Source organism: Panthera pardus, unplaced genomic scaffold, assembly GCF_024362965.1.
Source record: "Panthera pardus isolate Hobbes unplaced genomic scaffold, ASM2436296v1 HiC_scaffold_2, whole genome shotgun sequence".
NCBI classification, from domain to species: Eukaryota; Metazoa; Chordata; class Mammalia; order Carnivora; family Felidae; genus Panthera; species Panthera pardus.
Window position 1 is genome coordinate 127,372,704 of NW_026526765.1, and position 18,404 is coordinate 127,391,107.

General features: G+C 40.2%; 1 protein-coding gene across 1 annotated transcript; it reads right to left on the bottom strand.

The window, feature by feature from the left end:
* Positions 1 to 3,896: 3,896 nt before the first annotated feature.
* CAMLG (calcium modulating ligand) lies at positions 3,897 to 13,724 on the bottom strand. Its single transcript, XM_019421961.2, has 4 exons — positions 13,431 to 13,724; positions 11,283 to 11,740; positions 9,568 to 9,633; positions 3,897 to 4,511 (listed from the first exon to the last, which is right to left on the bottom strand). The coding sequence occupies exons 1-4, from the start codon at positions 13,612 to 13,614 to the stop codon at positions 4,320 to 4,322; spliced, it is 900 nt and encodes a 299-aa protein (XP_019277506.1). The 5' UTR covers positions 13,615 to 13,724; the 3' UTR covers positions 3,897 to 4,319.
* Between the last annotated feature and the right edge of the window lie 4,680 nt (positions 13,725 to 18,404).

Sequence of the window (18,404 nt, forward strand, 5' to 3'; positions counted from 1 at the left end):
CGCCGGTGGCAGAGAGAAGGAAAAAGCGGGCCGGAAGCTGCTATCTCTCCACAGCGACTCCTTTCGGCTGGAGGCCGCACAACGCCGGCCGCGCCGCAAGACGCGTCCTTTGCCGGGTTTTCCCTGCACGCCTCGGAAAGTTCGTGAGGTGAAGGAAGGCTCCTTGGCTTTGCAGGCCCTGGGAGGGTCTTTCCTGCAAGGGCCACCGAGACGCCATAGTCATCCCCGAGTTGTCCCAGGATTTGTACTGCCGTCCCCCTTAACCTGCGCTAAGTGATGGTACAAACATCTCCATTCACAGATTCATTTATACATTCATTTGTATGTATTGTTATGCGTGCTGTATGTCCTAGATCCGAGGAGCTTACAATATACAGACATAACTAAAACCACAAGTAGATGTAAGAAAGAGATTACAGCAAAGGAGAGGGGTTCAAAAAGAGATCCCTGAAGATGTGACCTTTGAAGTAAGATGTGAAGACTGAGGAGTTAAGTTGGTGGAGAAGAGGATGAGAGCTAAAAATCTATTTGTAAGATTATAGTGGTTCTCAATATCGCCTGAGCTTGGAAGTTTAAAAAAAATACATGAATGGGGCACCTGGGTGGCTCACTGGGTGGAGCATGTGGCTCTTGATCTCCAGGTTGTGAGTTGGAGCCCATATTGGGCATAGAGATTACTTAAAAATAAAATCTTAATAAAAAAAAAAAATACATGGATGCATGAATACCATACCTAAATTCTGATTTAATTGGTCTGGAGTGCTTCTTGTGCATTTTTGAACTTCTTTAGTGATTCTGAAGCACGCTCAAGGTTGAGAATGACTCACCTAGCATAAGCACTGTTTTAGCAGAAAGCTGTAATGCTAAAGTTGGAGACAGGCTCTCATAGTTTACATGCCTCTTTACTTTTCTACTTTCTTATACCTAAGGATGACAGAAAAATTCTAGATTGTGACTGTGGCTGTTGACGCATGGATGTATACATTTGTCAAAACTCATTGAACTGCAAACCTTACTTTTTATTTTATTTTAAAGTTTATTTATTTTGAGAGAGACAGAGACAGTGCGAGTGCAGGAGGAGCAGAGGGAGACAGAGAATCCCAAGCAGTCTCCACACTGCCAGTACAGAGCCCAACGGGGGACTCAGTCCCACGAACCTGAGATCATGACTTGAGCCAAAATCAAGAGTCAGGTGCTTAACCGACTGAGCCACCCAGCCACCCTTATTTTATTTTAAAGAGAGAGCACACACGGGGAAGGGCAGAGAGAGGAAGACAGAGGATCTGAAGCAGGCTCCACATTGACAGCAGAGAGCTTGATGTGGGGCTCCAAGTCATGAACTGTGAGATCAGAAGCAGACACGACGGAGCCACCCAAGCACCCCGGAACTGTAAACTTTAAACTCGTATATTTAGGTGCACCTGGGTGGCTCAGTCCATTAAGCATCCGACTCTTGGTTTCAGCAGGTATTCCAGCCACTCTACATTGCTTGTATGTGGGTAACAAGTGTGGGTTTCAGTCTAGGAAAAACAGAAAACCACTAGTGACTTAAACATGGAAACCCTGAGAAGGGGTCAGATCCTGGATGTATTTGAGGCAGCTCTCCAAACACTAATTGATAAAGTGGACGTGAACTGTGAGGGAAAGGAAGGCATAAAGAGGACTATCAGGAGGTGCCTAGGTGGCTCAGTCGGTTAAGTGTCCAACTCTCGATACCAGCTCAGGTCATGATCTCACACTTGGATGGAGTCCCATGATGGGCTCTGCATGAACATGGAACCTGCTTGGGATTCTCTCCTCCCCTCCTCTCTCAAAATAAAAATTAAAAAAAAAAGAGGACTCTCGGGTTTTGAACAGAATTACTGTGGGTCGTGGTGAACTTATAGAAACAAGAAAGGCATGGAAGCAGATTTGGCAGGGGAAGGAGAGGAAATCAGTGGATCTGCTACAGTAACATGTTGTTGGAGATGGCTACTAGACATCCAGGAGGTAATGGCCACATTAGGGGATACATGACTGTAGAGTTCAAGGGAGAAATAGAGGTTGTCTGAGAGATAGGGGTCATAAGCATTTAATAATGGGGTATTTGAAGCCATGAAACTGGATGAGGCCATGCAGAAGTTAATGTTACAGCTGGAACAGATTTTTTAAATCATATACTTGAATTTCTTGATTTTAAGTGAGAAAATGGAGACTCAGGAAACAAACTTAATCCTAGGTCACTAATCTTTTTGGAATCTAAACTGGAACCAGAACCCATGCATCTGATACCCAGCCCAGAGCTCTTTTCAAGATAATGCATTTCTAAATCCCCTTTAAGAGAATATAATCATGTAACAATTCTGATGGCCTTTTTAAGTTCACAATATGTTTACGTTAAGTTCAAAGCAATTCTATGTCCCAGAAAAAATTCTTTTAACTATTAGGACAGGTAAAATAAGTAATTATAGTCCAGTATGTCTCCATCACTTTTAACAAAATGCCCTGGCTTCCCAAACAGATTTTGATTCTAAGTTCATTTTTTTAAGTATCGTAATAGTTTTAAGTAATCTCTACACCCAACATGGGGCTTGAACTCACAACCCCAAGACCATGAGTCACATGTTCCTCTGACTGAGCCAGCAGGCACACCTAATTAACCAGCTCTAAGTGTCTCATAACCCTCTTATTGTTTTTAGGACCAATGGTGGTGACACACATCCATTTATACAACTAATCTGGTCGAAGATGTCACTTTTCCATCTAGTTTTTACTCATATACATTTCGAGTCCTTGAAATTTCTGAAGTAAAAAATTCTGTATGATTCCCAACACTAAGAAACTACCATTTCTGTTTGACACTACTCAACAAACTTAAGCAAATAGTAAGGGAGATGCCAACTGGCTGAATAAAAAAAATGGCACTAACAGACACAGACATCTTATAGCCAACTCTTCCCTCTGAAATAAATTTGATAATGATCTATAATTATTAAAGCTTGGCATGTGTCAACCGACTGAATGGGGCTTTTTTTTTTTTTTTAAAGACACAAAAGAAGTTAACACATACAATTGAAGGCCACTAGTGTCTTCCTAGGGATTGGGAGGAAGATGACAAATCTGAGGATGCTTTTTAATCTTCTTGATTCTAGATTCATTATGGAATCAGGAAGAACATGTGCTCATCATCTTATCCTAAGTCAGGGGATACACTTAAATTACTATATTCTCTATTATTCTAGTTCAAAGTAAAATGACAAAAAATGAAGACTTTGGGAGTAATGGAAAAAAAAAAAGGTGTATTTTTTAGCGGTGCCTGAATGAGTCAGAGGGGCATGCAACTCTTGATCTTGAAGTCATGAGCTCAAGCCCCACACTGGATATAGTGATTACTTAAATAAATAAAACTTTAAAAAAAAAAAGATATATATGCTCTTAATTAATATATATCCTTTCACAAGGATTAATCAAATAGACCATACAAAAATCTTTAAGGAAATGTGATAACAAGCAAAATTAACACCTAATGTTTTATAACCTTCCAAATATGACAGTTACCAAGTTAGTTAAAAGGGTATCTATGATAGTGGGTTGCATACCGCAGTCAATTTTCAAATTTCATTTTTATATATACTAATCATGCTGTTCTAGTTTGCTTTAAAACCTTAGTTGTAGAAAATGAAAACTCAAAAGTGAAAATTTCCAATTCTGAGTTTGGTAATAAAAAAATTTTCATAAATAAAAATTAAAATAAATATCCTCATAAATACCTTCTAAGTTCACATGTATGAATGTTAATCACTTCATCTATTACTCCATATTTAGGCTGAAGTAAAAATTAAGATACTCAACAAGATAAAATTGGCTACCTTATTCAGCTCTTATAAGTTAAAACGTGCAGACTTAACATTAGACAATTCAGTTTCTTTCATTTTATTAAGACAGCTCCATTTCTCAGGACAGAACAACACAAATACAAGTCGCAGCCTTTGGGGCTGGCTGAGACCGTGTGCATCTGCTCTCCTAAAAGCAGTAGCTCGGCTCCCAAAAGAGGAATTACAAATCTTAGAAGTTAGGGAAAGGTACAGACTAGGGATTCTAATCAAACAAGAAAAGTCAATTAGTGACCATGGTAGTATATTCTTCACATCAGTATTAATACAAACTTAACACTTTTAAATCAGGGAACCTACCATTCCATTCCTAATCAAATGATTTTACAACCCTATAAAGTAAAAGAATGACATAAAGGTGTAAACTGATTTGCCTCTTTTAGAGACACTGCAATATAGATGAGAAGTTGCTTTTTTATAAGCTTCTCCTTCTGTGTTCTCCAAGCTTCATGGTACTTCAGAGCCCCAGTAATTGAGGAGTTCATGACAAAAGATAAAAGTGAAAAAGTAGACACAGAGATCTGTGAAAACTTCTCCCATTTTACTATAGGTATCCATTGATCGATTTATCACTTCAGCAGGAATTCCAGATAACAGAAGTGCAGCTGTTAGTACTGTTGTCTTTATCTTCTTTTCACCCTGTACACAGAAAGATTTAAATAAATCTTACAGCTTTCAGAAGACTACTTAAGCTCTATACATACATGATCAGTGCTGCTATTTTTGCCGAAATGATTCAAAACTATTACTGAAGTTTCAATACATCAATCAGTAATATATCAACCAACATTTACTAAGCATATAATGTGTAAAGCAGCAAATCGCTAGGCAATAATGGGAAAGACACCATTCATGCTATCAAAAGTGGAAAAAAAAAGCCTTAGAGGCAAGGCAAAAATAACAATTTAAGATATATACAACCGCACAAGACAAAAACAGGAAAAACATTACTACACAGGACATAAATAACTGCTAAATGAATGGCATGGATAATATATAGCATAGTGGCTCAAAGAAGATAGAAATTAGTCCACGGTTATATGCATAAAGAAAGCACAGTGGAGACCTTATTTCAAAAGGAAGTAGAATTGGAAATTGAAAACAGGCCTTCAAGAATGAGCAAGATTTAGCTGGATAAAAATGAGAGGAGAAATCTCATTGTAAGGTAAGTCTCACAACAACAAAAGCCTGAAGAGTGACAGCCATACTAAAGGACAGAGTTATTCGTGACAGAATCATCACAACATTCTGTAGAGCCCTATCTGCCATGCAAAGGAATTCACACTTGTTACGCATGCAGTAGGATATCATGGAACATGTATCCCCTGATAAAATTTTCTCATCTAATTTTTAGACAGATTCAAGGCTGAATTTTTTTTTTTAAAGAGTACTATTATCTTTTTTTTTTTAATCTTAATTTTTGAGAGAGAGAAAGAGGTCAGGGGAGGAGCAGGGAGAGAAGGAGACAGAATTCGAAGCAGACTCTAGGCTCTGCGCTGTCAACACAAAGCCCGATGCAGGGCTCCAACTCACAAACCATGATATCATGACATGAGCCGAAGTCGGATGCTTAACCGACTGAGCCACCCAGGCGACCCAAGGCTGAATTTTTATTTATCACTTTGGTTATCAACAAACCCAGTCACATGATTAAAAAACTTTTTAAATATAAAAAGCAAAGGTTACCCAAGAGAAAATAGAGCCTATGTCTACAAAAGGATTCATAGAAATTGTCAGCTGCTTTAGACATAATAACCAAAAATTGGAAACAAGCAAGATGACCATCAAGAGGAGATGAGATCAACAAATGCATACAGTCATACAATGGAATATTACTAAGAAAAAAAAGGGGGGTGTGGATGGCCTGATACACTCAAAAACATGGATGAAACTCAAAATTATGCAGGATAAAAGAAGCCTTGCACAAAAAAGTATGTACAAGAATGATTCCACATATATGAAACACTAAAACAGGTGCAGCGGGCTGGCTCTTGATCTCGGGGTTTTGAGTTTGAGCCCCACGCTGGGTATAGAGATTACTTAAAAATAAAATACTTAGGGGCACCTGGGTGGCTCAGTCGGTTAAGCATCCGACTCTTGATCTCAGTGCAGGTCATGATCTCCTACTTCATAAGCTGGAGCCTCACATCAGGCTCTGCACTGATGAGGCAAAGCCTGCTTGGGATTCTGTGTCTCTCTTCTCTCTGCCCCTTCCCCACTTGTGCGCACTCTCTCTCTCAAAATAAATAAACAAAAAAAAAATTTTTTTAATAAATGAAATATTAAAAAAAAAAGGAAAGAAAGAAGTACTAACATAGGCAAAAACTAATCTATGGTGGGAAAAAAACAATCAGACCCTCAGGGTGTAAGGGGCTGAAAGCTGACTGAAAAGGGACACAGTGGAAATTCCTAACAGTCATGTTCTAAACCTTTAAAGGATTTGGGACTCACAGGCTGACAAAACTCACTAAAGATTTGAGCATTTTACTGTGTGAAAATTTTACCTTAATGAAAACAAGGATAACCATAAACAACCACTGAATTGTAGTTAATGACACCTGACCAGAACATGTAGGGGTAAAGCATACTGATGTCAACATCTACAACATACTTTGAAACTCATCAAGGAAAAAAAAAAAGATGGACTGAAAATGGATAAATTGCATAAATCATGATAATATAACAAAATGTTACTTGTAGAATTTAGGTAATAAGTAGAAATGGGCGCTCACTGTACAATTCTTTAAACATTTCTGTCTGTTTAAAAACTGTTCCAGGGGCGCCTGGATGGCTCAGTCGGTTGAGCATCTGACTTTGGCTCAGGTCATGATCTCACAGCTTGTTGAGTTCAAGCCCGGCATTGGGCTCTGTGCTGACAGCTCAGAGCCCGGAACCTGCTTCAGATTCTGTGTCTCCCTCTCTCTCTGCCCCAAACCACTCACATTCTGTCTCTGTCTCTCTCAAAAATAAACATTAAAAAAAGAATTTTTTCTTAAGTGTTCCTAGAAGGGGCACCTGGCTGGCTCAGTCGGTAGAGCATGTTATTCTGGATCTCGGGGTTATAAATTCAAGCCCCATGCTGGGTGTAGAGGTTACTTAAAAATAAAATCTCTAAAAAAAAAAAGGTGCCTGGGTGGCTCAGTTGGTTAAGCTCTTGGTTTTAGCTCACATCATGATCTCATGGCTCGTGGCTTTGGCCCTGTGACAGGCTCTGCGCTGGCAGCATGGAGCTTGCTTGGGATTTTCTGTCTCCCTCTCTCTCTGCCCTTCCCCCACTCACTTCTGTTCACATGCACTCTCTCTTCTCAAAAATAAGTGATAAACATGTAAAAAGAAGGAAGGAAGGAAGGAAGGAAGGAAGGAAGGAAGGAAGGAAGGAAGGAAGGAAAAAAAGAAAGAAAGAAAGAAAAACAAAGAAAGAAAGAAGAGAGGGAAAGAAAATAAAAAGAAACAAAGGGGTAGCTGGCTGGCTCAGCTGCTAATGCATGTGACTCTAGATTTCAGGGTGGTAAGTTCAAGCCCCATGTAGGTGTGGAGATTACTTAAAAAAATTGTTTTTTATCTTAAAAAGAAAAGTTACAGGGGCACCTGGGTGACTCAGTTGGTTAAGTGTCCAACTCTTGATTTCAGGATCTCATGGTTTATGAGATCGAGCCTGGAGTCGGGCTCTGCACTGACAGCTTGGAGCTGCTTGGGATTCTCTTTCTCTCTCTCTCTCAAAATAAATACACTTAAAAAAAAAAAAAAGACACATCCATAAAAAAATGTTTTGTTGAGAGAAAAGTACAAAGTATACAGTAATCTCCCTTCCTTTTCTCTCCCCCATTTACCTAGTAACCCCCACACATTCCTATCACAAATAACTGCTGTTAATAGTTTCATGTAACATTTTTCCAGAGTTTATGGGATTCCTGGCTGGCTCAGATTGTGCGAATCTTGTTATCAGGGTTGTAAGTTTGAGCCCTATGTTGGGTATAGAGATTACTTAAAACTAAAATCTTAAAAAAAAAAAAAAAAAAAAATCACAAAACTTCCAGTTTCTTCACACATACACAAGCAAAATCAAATATATATTATTCTCCTTTTTACGAAAAAAGCAATATACTATAGATCCTATGCTGCATTTTGTTTTCTTCTCTTAGTATTTCTTGGCGAGCTTACTAATATCTATACATCAGAGCTTCATCATTCTGAATGGATATGCCATAATTTAGTGAGTCATTTTTTTTTTTTTAATATTTAAAACATTTTTGGGGTGCTTGGGTGGCTCAGTCGGTTGAGCGACCGACTTCAGCTCAGGCCATGATCTCACAGTTTGTGAGTTCAAGCCCCGCGTCGGGCTCTGTGCTGACAACTCAGAGCCTGGAGCCTGCTTGGGATTCTGTGCCTCCCTCTCTCTCTGCCCCTCCCCCACGCATGTTCTGTCTCTGTCTCAGAAATAAACATTAAAAAAAAATTTTTTTTTTAAAAGAACATTTTTATTTTAAGTAGACGCCACACCCAACATGAGGCTCAAACTCTCGGCCCAGAGATTAAGAGTCATATACTCTAATAGACAGAGCCAGCCAGGCGCCCCAATAGGTCATTTATTAGTAGACATCTTCGTTGTTTCCAAACTTTGCTATTGTAAAACTATAATCAGTGTTTAAAGAATTAATTTCTAAACAGACACTTTAATTAATTACTTTTCTTGGGGGTGAGAGGTCAATAAATATACATCTATATAATCAAAAAAACTAAATAAATTTTAAATTAAAATAAAATTACATTTCTTTCTTCTCTCTCTTACTTTATATATATGGCCTATTTGACTCTTCATAAATATAAATGTTTCAAACCCCATTCAAAATACACACTAAGCTACCAACTTCCGCTCAGGGCATGATCTCACATTTCGTTGAATTCCAGCCCCAAGTCAGGCTCTGTACTGACAGCTCAGAGCCTGGAGTCTGCTTTGGATTCTGTGTGTGTGTCTCTCTCTCCCCCCCTCCCCCACTCATGCTCTGTCTCTCTCTCTCTCTCAAAAAATAAACACAAATAATAATAAATAACTAAGCAAATGACCAAGTACCTGTTTTTCAGTAAAAAACTCATACAAAACTCAATCACATAAGTGAGGTTATTTTCTCCACCACTCAAGTCCCATAAAACTGTGTATACATTTGTAAGTAACCCAACTAGGTAAACACGGACACTCTACATGATTCTGTAATGGCCAAATATTTCTTGAAAATACCAGGCCCTTGACATTAAGATAAACAGCACTGCTGTTAAGCATCTAGAAAGGAGCACAGTAAGATAAATGGCCCCCTCTTAAAATTAATTTCCTTTATTACAGACAATGCATCACTACATTCACTAAGTAATTAAACTCAATACTTTCTCAGACAAGTACTATTCAAATTCTGTAGTTAAGTTTTTCCACCAGTCTATGGTAGATCGACATATTTGTAAAATATGATAAAAATGTTATGGCAATTTCAAATTGCTAACAAGTTTCTAATCACTCCCTCCTGAACTTAACTCATTATAAATAGAAATGAAAGTTTTAAGATCAGCATTGGTGGGACAATGACACTCTTAGTAACACTGATTCAGACCATGAGTATGACTAATTTTTTTTAAGCTCTTAGAATTATCTAATCATTAATCGGTCTAAACACATCACGCCAATTTAGAAAAAATTTTAATTTACCTTAGGAAAGTATTTGTATAGTCCCATGTATGCAAGTTGTAAAGTAAGAAACGGAGCAAATATGGACTGTGAAGACAGAAGATAAAGTTATGTATTTCCAACATTATCATTCAAATCACAACAAATCAAACTAAACTAACAGCAGCTGTAAAATTCCAAGCAAAAACATGGTAAAAAAAAAAAAACCAACAACTTAATTTTAGTGGCTGAAAGTAGTCTTGTTTCTGCAGAAGGGTGAAAAAACTAAAAGGACTAGATTTCCTTATTATAAAACTTATAATTAAGTTTATAAATAAGTTTATAATTAAGCTTATAATTAACTCCTTATTAAAAAACATGCTTCTCAAGTCACATTATTTTGATGTCCCCCAAAATGTCTTCTCTCACAAAAATTTACTCTTTAAATGATTTAGAGTATTCAATGGTGATAGATGTGTAACACATTATGCAGTAACATCTCTCTCACCGAGAAGTAACTAACTGACAATTTCGAAGCACACATAAAGGCCCAGTATTCAAAAGATAACATGCATTCCCAGACTCTGGAGCAAGAAGTTGACTTATTAACTCTATCTCTGGCATCCAAATGACAAGCTATTCTTGTTATAGATAAAATGGCATGGTTTTCTTGCTTCTCACACAATATAATCAGAAAGATCAAAACAATAATTAATTTACATTTATTCCTAAACGTAAAAATATTATGGAGTGAACGAGCAAACAAACATCACCAGATGGAAGTACTTAGAAATAGCAGCTGAAAATCTCATAGCAAAAAGCCCCAGAAAACCAAAAAAACCTCATACAAAAATGAGGCATAAAAATAGGACCTAACTTTCAAATCATAAAAACACAGAGCCCTCTCAATAAGAGAAAGCAGCTACACATCTCACTAAATGCTGAAAGCTAGGACAATTTAACATCAGAAAAAAGTCTGTACAACAGATTCTCACTTAAGAAAAAATGCATAAAACTGATTTTAAGAAAGGTTTTTGCCGAGAAACCTAAACTTTAATAATCTGAAAAATTTGCTTATGTACCTGGTAGATATTCTTTAAATGTCTAGTGAATGGAAATACTTCGAAGAGCAAGACACTAAACTATGAGCTATGTCTTTCTTCAATTCTCCCGGCATGTTCTGGTACAATAAAGAGGAACTGCCATTATGATGATACTACCACATTATAAAATGCTGAGGTGCTTTCTGAACGACAGGAAAATTATGTGGTTCAGGATTATATTAAATTAAAGCTCCTGTTCAGGACCACAGCAACTGCATTTTAAGGTTTCAAATTATTTGAAAAGTGGTGATTAATCTATAGTACATGTAGATACTTTACCCTTTGGCTTTGGAAAGCAACTGCCCAGCTGTCACTTAGCGATGTGACCTTGGGCAAATGACTTAACCCCTGAGGCTTCATTCCTTCATCTATAAAACACAGAGTCAAATGATACCTAGTTCAGGAGGATGAGGTTAAATGAATTAATACATGTAAAGCACTTAGAATGCTGCCTAGAATACAGAAAGAGTTAAGCAATTATTACTGGGCTCTGTATTTAACCAGGACATTTCATCTATATCTAGGTGAACAGCAGTTTATACTATATCCCCAAACAGCCACATGAATCTGGTAAACAGTAATACTGGCAATCAGTCCCACGGATTAATAGTCCTCATCACATAACCAATTTGCATTTTTCATTATATTTCTTACCAAGTACTTGCAAACAAAAGCTCTGACTCCAAAGGCAAGAAGAGCACATCCCACCAATCTAAATATTCGAAAAGAGTCAAATTCTTCTGCTGTATTTCCATCTTCTTGATTGGGTTTCTCACTAATCAGCTGTTTCCGTAGCTTCATTGCTTCTTCAAATCTGGAGAGGTACTGTTCGAGGCCATGGCGAGAACCCCTCTGGACAGTGTCTGCTGTCAGGTCCCCTCTGTTCCGCTGCCGGAGCTCAAGGTTTACATCATTATTGCACTCAGGTGGTTTAATGAAAGAGTCCAATCTGTCTCCCAGCTGAGTCCCCTTTACCTCGGCCACATCACTTTGCTGGTCAGTAGTTCCTGTACCAACCGAATCGCCCAGCACTACTCGCTTTGAAACTGAAGGGATGGTGAGAGAGTTCAGTTTGTCACTGTCCTGCTTTGATTTTGTTTGACCTTCTTCTTCTGAGAAGAGAAATTTAGAAGCCTTATGTAGTGTATACTGGCAAACACCTTTCACGTTAAGATTAAAAAATATGCTGCTACTGGTAGAACTCTGCAGTCTCTGAATCTAAATACTGGTTCCGCATGAAAAAATAAACTAGTTCCTTCCTCTACACGCTCAAAATACATCACTCCAGAAGAGTTTTCCTGCAAAGGACATAATCCAAATTTGGGGAGTAGAAGATAAGACTAGCAGACAAATTGGGAAAGATGGTCATGGGTGGAGCAAGCCAAAAAGACCAGGTTTTCATGGATAATGTATCCCAGAAGTATGACTGCACTGCCTGCTCTAGCCTATCTGGTTAAAAATATAAAATGATTAAAGCTCTTTAAAACCTGTATTTTAATATTACAATTCTGAATCCAGAGTCCTGTCAGCATAGGGTGTGGCATATCCTACAGCTACTGTTTACGTAATCCTCCCACTGTAGTGCTGGAGCCATTAGTAAGTACTTAAGCAGTTTTAGGATGCTTTTCGGGTTTAAATACAAAATAAAGCCTTTAGTGACAGAATGTTCAAAGCAAAAGAACAAAATTAAGAATGTACCTAGAGAAGGATAACAAATACATGTCTTGGGAAAGAATAAATACCCTACTTTTAATTATTAAAGGGAGAAATGTGTTTTCTAGCTGCTGTTCTAGATGAATTTGAAAAAGCGCTTCTTACCTTTCCTAGTAGTTCTGGCTGCAAACCTGTGAACTATCTAAAAGTTCAGAGCTGTCTATCTAAAGCCCCGCAGAAATCACAAAGATTTAAGTAGCTTTGGAACAGTGACTAAGCGTCAATTACTACAGGCACTGAATGGAAACTTAGAGAACACTAGTTCATATTAAGTGTTCCATAAATAATCACATGAAAAAAAATTTTTAGGAACTCATTGTACATGCATTGGGGGAGAAATGAGGAACTCTCTTTAGGGTTAAATGCAGTTCCTGACATCAATCTCAGCACACTAAGAGAGAAGACCTCTGGTGGGCACGTCACACTTGTTAGGGTACAAAGAATGGTCGCTCCAAATTTATTCTCCTGTTGTAGAAAGCCTGCAGATGACAGTGTTGAGGGCACTGAACACAGACACTACGATATGACCGTAAGGGTCCTAGATCCACGTAGGAAGGACTAGGGGGGCAGTTCAGTAAGCACAAGCTCCCCTGTGCCGACAGAGTAACAGCGAAAAGCAAAAGAAGGAAGATAGATACTAGGGAAGGCACTAGAAGGGAAAGCATCTGGAACGGAAAGAAAACCAAGTATTCTTCCTGAAGGGCACAAGAGAGCAATGTAACCGGGGCGGAAAATGTACGCCCTTCAAAAGAGGGGAGGGCGTGGGGAAAGAAGGGGAACAAGGGGCTGTCTAGCATTACTGGGCAGAGGGCACCATGCCATAGGGCTCAGGAGCCAAGGTTTCACAACCTGGGGCGGGAACAAGGAAAATCTGAGAGCGAAACCTACGGAAAACTGAAGACAGGTACTAGAAACGTCCAGAGATTAAGAAGTGAGAACTTGAGACATCACCTAAAAAGCAGGGACAGAGGGGAGGTCAGAGAGCAGAGCTTTGTCAAAAAGATCAGCGGGGCATTGGAGGGAAAGCAAGAACGATCCTCAAGACTCAAAGAGGTGGGCGGGAGCTGAAGGGAGATGGGAGGTTCTCACCTGCGCCACTCCCGGGCCTGTGAAAACCCATGATCCGGTTGATGCGCTGTTCCGAGTTCATAAGCAGCTTCCTCCGCCGCAGCTCGGCCCGACGCTGGGAAGCCGACAGGCCTGAGCCCGCTGGAGCCCCCGGCCGGTCCCCGCTATCTGTCGCTACGGTCACAGGCTCCATCTTCCCCTCCATAGGTAGGGAAGGATGAAGGTGGTGCTGCAGGTAGCAGAGGCAGCGCAGATGACTTCAGGCCAGGCCGCAGGGCGCGAGCCCCCCCCCCGCCCCGCCTCCCCCGCCGTAGGCCCGCCCCTCCAGAACGCCAAGCCGGAGAGGCTGGCTAAGCATGCGCGCCACCCGACCGGACAAAGAGCGAGGCTCGCGCCGCCATTTTGAATGAGGGCAGAGTGGGCTGCCCTAGTTCCTCCTGCCTGTGTTAACTATCAATGTTCCTCTCCTCCGTCGACAGGGTTCTCTGCCCTTCACGAGGACATGAAGAAAAGCGAACCCCCAAACTAACGAGAGGTAAAGGAATACAAATGAGGCCCGGACGTAGCTTGGGCTTGTGCCCAAAAGCAAAATGGAGGTTGATGCGGCAGGCACTTGTTTCCAATGACCTTCTGCGACCTCGCTTATAGATTACGGAAATACGTAACTCGAGGAGCGACGCTTTGGGGAGAGTTGCTTTTAGGATTTGTTTTTGTGGGTGAGACTTTCTCCTTAATGGTATTTTTCCCCCAAGTATATACCTGTCGTGTTCCAGGCTTTGTTCACATCTTCCTTCAAGGCTTGCCTAGTGATGCTTGTCCTGTCCATTCTGTTTAAATTGCCACCCTTCTCACTCCATAACGTTCTCCTTATTGTTTTTTCTTAACATTTGTAACCGATTCGCAAGATAAATGTACTTACTTTGTTTATGTCTGTTTCTCACCAGCTAGAATGTAGGCTCCAGCATTGTATATTCGCAACTGCAACTCCTGGAACAATGTGAGCTCTCAGCGGGGCCCACTTACCTTAAAGCAATGTTGAGGTCCACAATAGTATTAGGAGCCTGAGAAAATGTCTTAATTTTAATTTATTTTAAAGTCAGAATAAAAGCATAATAATTAATATATAATAATCTGACCTGGATTATAGTCATCTTTTGCTAACACAGTCCTAAAATACGATTTAATAATGCCTGTATGGAGGAAGGAGCCCATGAAAGAAAAGTGTGTAGGACACACAAAAGTCATAACGCAGCCCTGCATTTGGTATGCAGCTGTTAATCATAAAGATAAAGTGAATGAGTAAAAGAACGAAGGAATCGAATCATCCGTCAACGCTTGCTGAGAGGGCCTTGTGGCCGATTCACACCTGAAGCTCCAGAGGGTGAGGCTATCTAGTGGGTCCCCTGCAATGAAACCAGAATGAGTCAAACTCATAGTCAAAATTAGGAAGCAGGTGAAATCCTCCCTAAACAGAAAGTAATGAAATACTGTATTTAACCATTAGTCACCTGACTCTGTTCCAAACAGACAAGAAGTTTAAGAAAAAAAGTGTAAAAAAAAAATCTAACACTTTATCTTCTGGATTCAATAACATGAGGAGCTGAGGTATAAACACGGTTTTTGGGGGTGTTTAGGCAGCTGAGTGGGTTAAGCATGGGACTCTTTTGGTTTTTGTTTGCTTGTTTGTTTTTTGAGAGAGAGCGCAAGCGCTCAAGCCGGGAAGATAAGAGAAAGAAGGAGACAGAAACTGGAAACTGAAGCAGATTCCAGGCTCTTGAACTGTCAGCAGAGAGCCCAACACAGGGCTCAAACTCAGGAAGCACAAAATCATGACCCGAGCCAAAGTTCTGGGCTTAACCAACTGAGCCACCCAGGTGCCCTAGGACTCTTGCTTTCGGCTCAAGTTGTGATTTCATGGTTCTGGAGATTGAACCCCTCCTTGGGCTCTGTGCTCACTTCACAAAGCCTGCTTGGGATTCTCTCTGTCCCTCTCTGCCCCTCCCCTGCTGGCATCCATGCTCTCTTTCTCTCTCAAAATAAACAAACATTTATTTATTTGTTTGTTTGTTTGTTTAGAAATAGGGGTGCCTAGGTGGCTTAGTCAGTTGAGCATCTGACTTCAGCGCAGGTCATGATCTTGCTGTTCAAGAGTTCAAGCCTCACATTGGGCTCAGTGCTGTCAGCGCAGAACCTGCTTCAGATCCTCTGCTCCCCCCCTCTCTTTGCCCCTCCCCCACTCACACTCTCTCAAAAATAAATAAACATTAAAAAATAAAAATATAAATAAATGCGGATGTTCTCCCTTGATGGAATGAAAGCTAAGTCCCAAGGACATGCCCTGGTTAATAATTATAAAGCATTAGAAATGGTTCCCCTGCCTTTGTGTACAGACCTATATCTGAGTCCCCAATAGTGTCTTTAAAAAATTCTAAAACCGAAGTAATTGTTAAGTATAATAAATGTGCAGAACTTAATGAAGTATAGTTCTGATAAATTGAAACCAAATACAATTCTAGGATAAACAATATTTTTTTCATTTAAGAAGGCCCATAGAAAGCCAAATAAAAAATTTGTCTCCTTAGATGCATGATGGCCCCTTTAGTTAGATAAGAATTAGAAATGTGAAGATTTTATGTCACTTTCTCATTCCTGAGGAACCATTTATCTATGGGTTTCTGCAGTTTATTTATTAAACTTCCTAGTACTTGTCAGTGGTATAAGTGATTCTTTGACAAATGATGTGCATACTTAAGATTTTTTTTAATTTATTTATTCTTGAGACGAGAGAGAGAGTGGGGGAATGGCAGAGAGCAAGGGAGACAGAATGCCAAGCAGGTTCCTTGCTGTCAGTGCAGAGCCTGACATGGAGGTTGAACTCAGGAATGCAGAGATCATGACCCGAGCTGAAATCAAAAGTCAGAAACAGGGTACCTAGATGGCTCAGTGCCTGGGTGGCTCAGCCAGTTAATCTTCTGACTTCAGCTCAGGTCATGATCTCATGCCTCATGAGTTCAAGCCCCACATTGGGCTCTCTGCTGTCAGGGCAGAGCCCCTTTGGATCCTTCTCCCTCTCTCTGCCCCTCCTATTTCATGCCCTCTCTCTCAGAAATGAATAAAAAAAATGTTTAAAAAAAAAAAGAGTGGGACACTTAACCGACTGAGCCCCCCAGGTGCCTCACATACTTAAGATTCTTATATTAATTTCTATCTCCCTCACTATGGACTTTGCAAGGGCAAATCGATTCTTTAAAACTTTGCCATTTTGGGCGCTTTGGGTGACTGGGTTAAGCGTCTGCCTTGATTTTTTTCAGTGTTTGTGGATTGCAGCCCCATGTCGGGCTCTGTGCTGACAGCAAAGAGCCTGCTTGGGACTCTGTCTCTCCCTCTCTCTGCCCCTCCTCCCACAATACATAAATTAACTTTAAAAAACTTACCACTTTGCCACAAATCTAGCACTGACAGCACTAGATTACACTTACGTGAATAGTTGCAGAAATTTTTCTTTTAGAGGAAGTGTCAAAAGAAGGCATTTTTTAAATTTTTTTTTTTAATCTTTATTTATTTTTGAGAGAGAGTGTGTGTGTGTCTGTGTGTGTGTGACTGGGGGAGGAACAGAGAGGGAGACACAGAATCTGAAGCAGGCTCCAGGCTCTGAGCTGTCAGCACAGAGCCCGGTGTGGGGCTCGAACTCAAGCACCGAGAGTTCATGACCTGAGCTGAAGTCAGATGCTTAACCGACTGAGCCACCCAAGTGCCCCAAAACATGCCATTTTCAATGAGTCTTATGTATAATTTTTATTTGATGCTAGAAGCATTGTTTAGGCAGGCTACTAATAATACTTGATTGATAAAATGTAGATACACAGCTGAAAAGATTGAGTCATAAGTGATAAAACTTATTCAGTTTTATCTGAATAAGTTTCCGGAATTCAGTTTCCGGGGGATAAATTTAGGCAGTAAGTTGATCCTTGGACTCCTCTCTACTCCACACAGAAATAACAGCTAAAAATGTCAAGGGAGAAAAACAAATAACTAGACTCAAAAACAAGAGAAACAGGGGCACCTGGGTGGCTCAGTCGGTTGAGCGTCCGACTTCGGCTCAGGTCATGATCTCACAGCTCGTGAGTTCAAGCCCTGCGTCGGGCTCTGTGCTGACAGCTCAGAGCCTGGAGCCTGCTTCTGCTTCTGTGTCTCCCTCTCTCTCTGCCCCTAACCCACTCGCATTCTGTCCCTGTCTCTGTCAAAAATAAATAAACATTAAAAAAAAAAAAAAAAAAAACAAGAGAAACAGCAGACCAAAATGCAACATTGCAGAGCTAACATTGGGCATGTTGGGCAGCAGGTCCATGAGCAGGCAACGGTAGCACATTCTATGGGCTAAAAAGCACTGGAAGTGCTCCACATAACAAACACATAGGGACAAACAGGACTCACTGCTTGAGGTAAGCTTTCCCTCCAAAAATTATTCAAAATATCATTTGCTATTGACCCACATAGCCTTGAACTTGAGCTTTTAAGTTCAGCAGAAGAGAGGACAACAACTAGTCTTCCCACTGCTGGTGGGCGATAGCCCCAAATCATTGCAGGACACTACCATGACCCCTAGTCTTGGGGAAGGGGCCAGAAAATTCAACTAAAAAACCCCTTAGATGGGCAGGAAGGGATGGAGAACTTGAACAGAGATAAGCTAAAACAAAAACAAAAATTCTCCCACTCCAGTAACCTACAAACTCAAATTCTAACAAACATGAATAAATACTACATTTAAATTCTGCCAGCCAGGGGCACCTGGGTGGCTCAGTCAGTTACATGTCCAACTCGATCTTGGCTCAGATCACGATCTCACAGTTTGAAGGTTTGAGCCCCATGTTGGGCTCTGCGCTGATAGTGCAGAACCTTTTTCGGATTATCTCCCTCTCTTTTTGCTCCTCCTCTGCTCTCTCTCCCTCTCTCTCAAAATACATGAATTAATGAAAAAAAATAAATTCTACCAAC

What these genes read in the sequence shown, in the direction of transcription:
- CAMLG (XM_019421961.2), bottom strand. Translation starts at nt 13,614, where the DNA reads ATGGAGGGGAAGATGGAGCCTGTGACCGTAGCGACAGATAGCGGGGAC. An exon ending in CAGGCCCGGGAGTGGCGCAG is followed by an intron (nt 11,741 to 13,430) that starts GTGAGAACCTCC and finishes TTCTCTTCTCAG; the next exon opens with AAGAAGAAGGTCAAACAAAA. An exon ending in TATACAAATACTTTCCTAAG is followed by an intron (nt 4,512 to 9,567) that starts GTAAATTAAAAT and finishes TTCTGTGTACAG; the next exon opens with GGTGAAAAGAAGATAAAGAC.